Raw genomic sequence first — 6,712 nt, forward strand, 5'->3', positions numbered from 1 at the left:
ATGAGACTTGCAGCAGTTTTACCTGACTTTGATGTGGTGGCGTAGGCTTGAGTGAAACGTGTAAAATGATCAACAATCACGAGGATGTACTCATATCCCCCTTTGCATCTGTCGAGATGAAGGAAGTCAATACATACCAGTTCAAATGGCTGTGTTGTCACAATGTTTGTCATGCTCTTGTTGCATGGGCTGGCTTTTTCTGCTTGACACAGCTACAAGTTTCAGCCACATAGTGCTCGATGTCAGATTGCATATATGGCCAGAAGAAGCGGTCACGTACTAGTGATACAGTGCGGTCAGTACCTTGGTGTCCCATGTTATTGTGCAACTCTTCCATCACTTTACCTTTGTACTGCTCTGGTAGAACTAACTGCTTGCGGGCTGTAGTGATTCTGTACAGAATGCCATCACTGTCTATTGTCAATTTGTCCCATTCTTTGAATAGGCATTTTGTCTTTGGACTGAATTTCTTTTGCTCTTTAACTGGCGGTTTGGAACCAGACAGTTTGAAATTGAGCACAGGACGGATGACCGGATCAGATTCTTGTGCTTCTCTTATCCCATCTTTTGGGATTGAGCTGGTTGTTGCAGTGGTTGTCTCACCTTCAGCTGATACTGACATAGATGCAGCTGAAAATGACCAAGGTACAACAGCCTCTTTCTGTACCTCAACTGCTTGTATCGTGGCGGTGATGGTGTCTGGTGGAAGCTCCTCAGAACATTCTCTCATCAGTGACTCTACATCCAGTGGCATCCTTGACAAAGCATCTGCATCACCGTTCTCTCTGCCTGGCCTGTACTTTATTGTAAAGTGGAAATCAGCCAAGTCTGCAACCCACCTGGAAGTGGTTGCGTTCAGTTTTGCAGTAGACAGAATGTAGCAGAGCGGGTTGTTATCGCTGTATACAGTGAAGGTCGGAGCATAGTACAAATAGTCATGGAACTTATCAGTGATTGCCCATTTTAGAGCTAGAAATTCTAGCTTGCTCGAGTGGTAGTGATAGTTCTTCAAAGCTGCTGTTAAGGTTCGAGAGCCATAAGCAATGACCCTAAGCTTCCCCTCTTGCTTTTGATAAAGAACTGCTCCCAAGCCTTGGTGTGACGCATCAGTGTGTACAACAAATGGCTGAGTGAAATCAGGGAAACCTAAAACTGGTGGGTGAAGCAAACACTCAATCAGCTGTTCAAGTGCCTGTTGATGCTGGTCAGTCCACAGGATTGGCTTGTTTGAGGGCACCACATGACTTACTTTCTTTGTTTTTGTTTTCCGTGGGTGGTCAGGTATTTTCTCTGAATCTGCTTTCAGGAGGTCATGCAGGCAGCTGGCACTCCTAGAAAAGTCTTTGATGTACTGTCTGTAGTAAGTGAGTAAACCAAGCATTTTTCTGAGCTGGCCCACAGTCTCTGGTCTGATTTCTTTCAATGCTCTTACTGCTTCAAAATCGGCTGGGTCAACTTGGCTGCCCTCTGCAGACACTATTCTGCCCAAATAACGGACCTGGGGTTTAAAGAGATCACACTTACTTGGTTTGAGTTTAATGCCATACTCTCTGAGACGCTGCAAAACTTTTCGCACATCATTCACATGGCTGTTGAATGTTTTACTGAAAACTAGCGTGTCGTCCAGATAAGGAATGCAGATGTTATCCCGGAGCCCTTCCAAACACTCCTCCATACACCGCTGAAAAGCTGCAGGAGCGTTCATGAGGCCGAATGGCATACGTATCCACTCATAGAGTCCCCACGGTGTCACAAATGCTGTCAGTGGTCTGCTCTCTTCAGAGATGAACCCCTGGTGATACGCTTTCCCCTGATCTAAGAGGGAGAACCAGGAATTACCACCTAAACTGTCCATGATGTCTTGGACCCGAGGGATGGGCTGGCGGTCGGGATGTGTCTTTCTGTTCAGATCTCTGTAATCTATACACAACCGGAGGGTCCCGTCCTTCTTACGAACGCACACGACAGGTGAAGAATATGAAGAGTTTGACTTCCTAACCCAGCCCTGGACTATGAGGTCATAAATGTATCCCTTCATCTCCTGATACAGTGGCCTGGGCACTGACATGTATGTGCGCTTTACTGGTTCAGAGTCCTTTAGAGAAATAGTCATTTTCAATCGTTCAATGCAGCCAATGTCATTGTCTGATCTGGAGAAGGAGTGACACTCTTCTCTAAGCATTTGCCTAACAACCTCGCTCTGTTCTTCGGTTAGGTGAGTTAAATCTACTGGTGGATCCCACTGTTCAGTAGCAGTACATGGGGTTCGAACGCTGGTGTGATTCACTGTGGCTGGGGTGACAGTTTTTTCAAAGACTTGGGCAGGTAACACAGTCATAATGGTTTGTACCGTACCGATTATTGTGCGTCCTAGCAGGGCAATGTCGTGGTCAGTGGGGTTAGAGACATCAAGCAGGATAACTGGAAAAACACCTTTCCTGACTCTGACGAGTGTGTCAAAGAACTCAAGGTCGTCTGGCCACTGCGGGTTCAGGTCTGGCTGGAAAAGCATTGTCATGTCATCTTTGAAAGGCTGGGAAGCTACACGGCACTCAATGCTACTGTGTTTTGGTACAGCAACCTTCTCTTTCTTGGTTTTCACTGCGTATTCATCTGTCTGTTCTGCGCTAACAGCCTGTATAAAAGCTCTCACCTTGTTTCTTTTGAGGCTTGGGAAAGCTGTTTTTACTGTACTGTATCGTTTAGTCTTTTCGGTCATTGTCAGGATGTGCTCGATGACATTGAAACCTATGATGGGATGTGATAGGTGACAGCCTTTCATTACCAGCACCGGGATGATCAGTTCCTTTGTTTGGTAAGTTTCAGAGGCTAGCCGAAAAGTTGTTTCAATCCATCCCAGGTACGGCATTTCAGTCCCATTTGCTGCAGTCAACCTTAGATCATCAGGTGAGTCCAGGATTTCTGAAACATCTCTCAGCCTTGCGTTTGGGAGAGATTCCTCTTTCCATCGTTCATCAATGACCGATACCTGAGAGCCTGTGTCCCATAGAGCTTGGAGGTGGTGGCGATTCAGGTGACACTCAATAAGGCACTGTCTGCCGACAAGCGAGGTGACCTTACCTTACGGGGGTGGCAACCTTGAGCTAGGGATGGTAAGGAGTGGGCATTTTCCTCTGTGCAGGAAAACCTTTCACTATTAGAGTCAATTTTCAGGTGAGTGCATTTTTCCTTATGTTTAGTCCAATGTTGGTTTTGACATACTTTGGAACAGTACAGTGTCTCTTTACATGATGAACATTGTTTCAGGTTCTCAAATGAATCTTCTCTGGCACAATTTGCACATTTCTGGGACTTTTTGGTAGCTACGGTTAACACTCGTCCCTCAGCGGTAACCCGTTTCCGTTTAAAGGGGCCTCCCTTGATGGTCTGGCTCCCCGGATTTTACATCCAGCTTGAAAATGTTCTCCACTCCCACATCGGAAGCAGTGTGTGCAGCGTGCATCTGTTCTGGCCTGCTGGCAGACAAAACACCTCCTTGGAGCTTGAGCAGAGCGGTTGGTATACCAGTTAGGTGCATATTGATGCTGCGCAGGGTCAGGTGCTTGGGACCGACTGTAGCTGCTGTAATACTGCTGCTGGGAAACAGGTGGCCGGGGGTCCCTATTTGGCCTCCTAACTGGGGGTGGGGCATAGGCACAAGGCGGTGACTGAAACATAGGCTGCTGTAATGTCTCCTTAATCTGAGCAATCTCTGCACTGAGACCTTGTAGAGAAGCTACACCAGTCTTAAGTTCAGCTAACTCTGTTAACAGTCCTGCGGGTATCTTAGCTTTGGCTTCCTTCACAGGACACTTTGCAGATGGCGTATCTTCTAACTGGACTACACTTACAGTTGTAGCAGGCTGTGGGGCATTAAACCGCTTTTTGTTTCGTCTTTCTATCTCATTAGCACAAGCAATGTTAAGCTTCTCTAGCAAAACCTCATCTGATGTTTTGCTCTCTAGCAGGAGAGGCTGCATGTCTATCCTGATACTGTCACTCTGGGGACCCGTAAGGACTGTGTGAAAACACATGCTCTGGACTAGAGCAGGGTCATACTTAAGCCCTGATTCTGACTCCTGGGATGCAAACAGTACTTTTTGCCTCAAATCTAAAACGCGCATCAGGAAGCTTTGAGGGGTCTCCTTGCTATGCTGTGCTTCTGAAGCTAGCTGTTTGTAAAGCTCTGTTGCACTCTTCTCTTGGAAGTGGGAACGCAGGATACATCTAAGTGTGGGAAGAGTTAGCTGGGGTTTACCTTCCAAGTAGCTGCGTAGCTGTGAGCCTGGAGAAATAGCCCTGACTACTGCGTCTACTATTTCTACCTCAGGATAGCCTCTGTTAAGTCCATTTTCAATCTGATGGGCAAGGCTGGAAAAAATCTGTTTTTCTTTCTGGCCCGGTTCACCTATCTGACCAGAAATTTTTAACTCTTTGCGCCAGTATGAGCTGGGCTGTGCATTTGGTGAGAGCGGCACGCTCCCCTGAAGATTGGCATGGTGTTGGGGCTGACGCAGAGAATCACTGGCTTTGGCTGCAGTAATCTGCTCAGTTCCCACACCTTGTTGTGGAGTTACAGTTCTCAGTTTCTCTATTCTGTGATGTGTTCCGACTGGTTCAATATCATGGTCAATTTGCCCTGTTTTGTTATCTATGCCACTGATCATCTCTGTCATTTCGTCTCTAAGTAGCAACAATTCCGACATGCCGCCATCTTCTAACTCTGCGACTTCCTCTCTTTCAAGGAACATCATAATGTGAGTCATTAATGATATGCGGGATTTGATTTGAACATCTCTTCTCTGTTCGCCTGATATGTCAAGAAAATCACACATCTCTAGTAATTTGTCTTTAGTCAGGGTTCGCAATTCTCCTACTACCTCTTCCTGTAGTTCTTCCAAGGCGCTTGTCATGTTGACAGAACAGGAGGAACTTTTACTGTGCAGGAGTTGACTCTGAATTAGATGGTCCTTACTGTCTCTGATGGTCGATCAATGGCCTCAGTTGACACGTACTTAACCACTAACTTCCAACTTCCCTCGAACAGCAACACTTTCCTCACTGCAGCCTGCCTGAGTTGTTATGTGGAGATTTAGCTGGCTCGGAATTCAGCGACCAGGGTGTGGAAACTGGACATCTGAGCAGCAAATCTCAGCGGAGCCTCCAAAAATGTTACGCCCCTGAAAACAGGGGAGAAATAATCACGAGCGTGATACGGTGTTGTATTCTCAATTCAACGTTTAGTGTCATGAGAAAAGACAGCGATTTCCCCAGGAATATGGGTGGAGACCAGAGCAATCGATCTCCGGCTCATAGATTAAGAGCATTTCGTAGATCACAGATTAACACTTTTAGGCACCACAAAATAAAGTAATCAATATAACGTTTACACATTACTCTCAATTCTTACCCTTTGACAGATTTTAACGTTAACACAATTATATGAATGTTATTCATCTCTATCAACTAATAATGAATGCATCTTTTTAACCTTAGATGTTTTACGATCCTCACATACTATAAACTTACTAATACTTTTTAATGTATAACAGGCTATGAATATTTCCTTTAACCTGTCACACCAGCACAGTCCCCGGATCTCAACCCTGTTGAGCTGTTGTGGGAGTAGCTTGACCATACGGTATGTGAGAAGTGCCCTTCAAGCCAATCCAACTTGTGGGAGGTGCTTCAGGAAGCATGGGGTGAAATCTCTATAGATTACCTCAACAAACTGACAACTAGTATGCCAAAGCTGTCAAGGCTGTAATTGCTGCAAATAGAGGATTCTTTGAAGGACACAATTATTATTTAAATTAAAACCCATTATTTATAACCTTGTCAATGTTTTGACTATATTTCCTATTCATTTTGAAACTCATTTTGTGTATGTTTTCATGGAAAACAAGGACATTTCTCAGTAACCCCAAACTTTTGAACGGTAGTTTACATCCTTGGAATGTAATCCTGCAGAACATTCCCTACACGTTTTCATTAGGTTTCCAGGTACAATGTAATAACACAATGTACCAGTACATGTTGGTAGAGCAATGCTTTTACAATGCCAGGGTTGTGGGTTCAATTACACACATAGGGGGACCAGTACGAAAATATATGAACTGCTAAATAATGTTTGCTAAATGACTAAAATGTCAATTCAAATTCCCACAGTGCTGTTAGAAAGTTATCGCGTAATGATATGACAATGGTTGTACAATGTCTGGATTCAAGTTTGGTTTTGAGAAAACATGACAGGACGTTATCCAAAACAACACGCAGGGAACATTCCCGCAAGACTCTTAGAAAGTTATAGTGTGATGTTATGACAATAGTTCTAGCGTTCCCTGAACCTACTTCAGCAACAATATAAGTTGTTATGAGATAACATTCCTGCCGATTTATTACTACTAACACCAATAACAACAAACATTCCTGAAAGACTCAAATTTATTCTGTAAAGTTATGACATGATAATCCATTAATGTTCTAAAAACATCAACAATAATGAAAGTAGTTCTGAAAACATGGCTGCAAGATTTTGCTAATATATTTAAGCTATCAACTCCAAACCAGTGTATAAAATGTTCAGACTGACCCTACTTGTTATACTATATATACTTTTTGAACTATTGTCACATCCTGACCTTAGTTCCTTGTTTTTGTTGCTATTTTAGGTTAGTCAGGGCGTGAGTTGGGGTGGGCATTCTATGTGTTG

At 44.2% G+C, this 6,712-nt stretch overlaps 1 protein-coding gene across 1 annotated transcript; it reads right to left on the bottom strand.

Annotated features, from left to right (window-relative positions):
• Window positions 1-2,825: 2,825 nt before the first annotated feature.
• LOC149972020 (uncharacterized) lies at window positions 2,826-6,457 on the bottom strand. Its single transcript, XM_090219233.1, has one exon. The coding sequence runs from the start codon at window positions 4,911-4,913 to the stop codon at window positions 3,330-3,332; it is 1,584 nt and encodes a 527-aa protein (XP_090075359.1). The 5' UTR covers window positions 4,914-6,457; the 3' UTR covers window positions 2,826-3,329.
• Between the last annotated feature and the right edge of the window lie 255 nt (window positions 6,458-6,712).

The sequence above is a fragment of the Oncorhynchus mykiss genome, chromosome 25 (assembly GCF_057628025.1).
Source record: "Oncorhynchus mykiss isolate SJ-2025 chromosome 25, ASM5762802v1, whole genome shotgun sequence".
Lineage (NCBI taxonomy): Eukaryota > Metazoa > Chordata > Actinopteri > Salmoniformes > Salmonidae > Oncorhynchus > Oncorhynchus mykiss.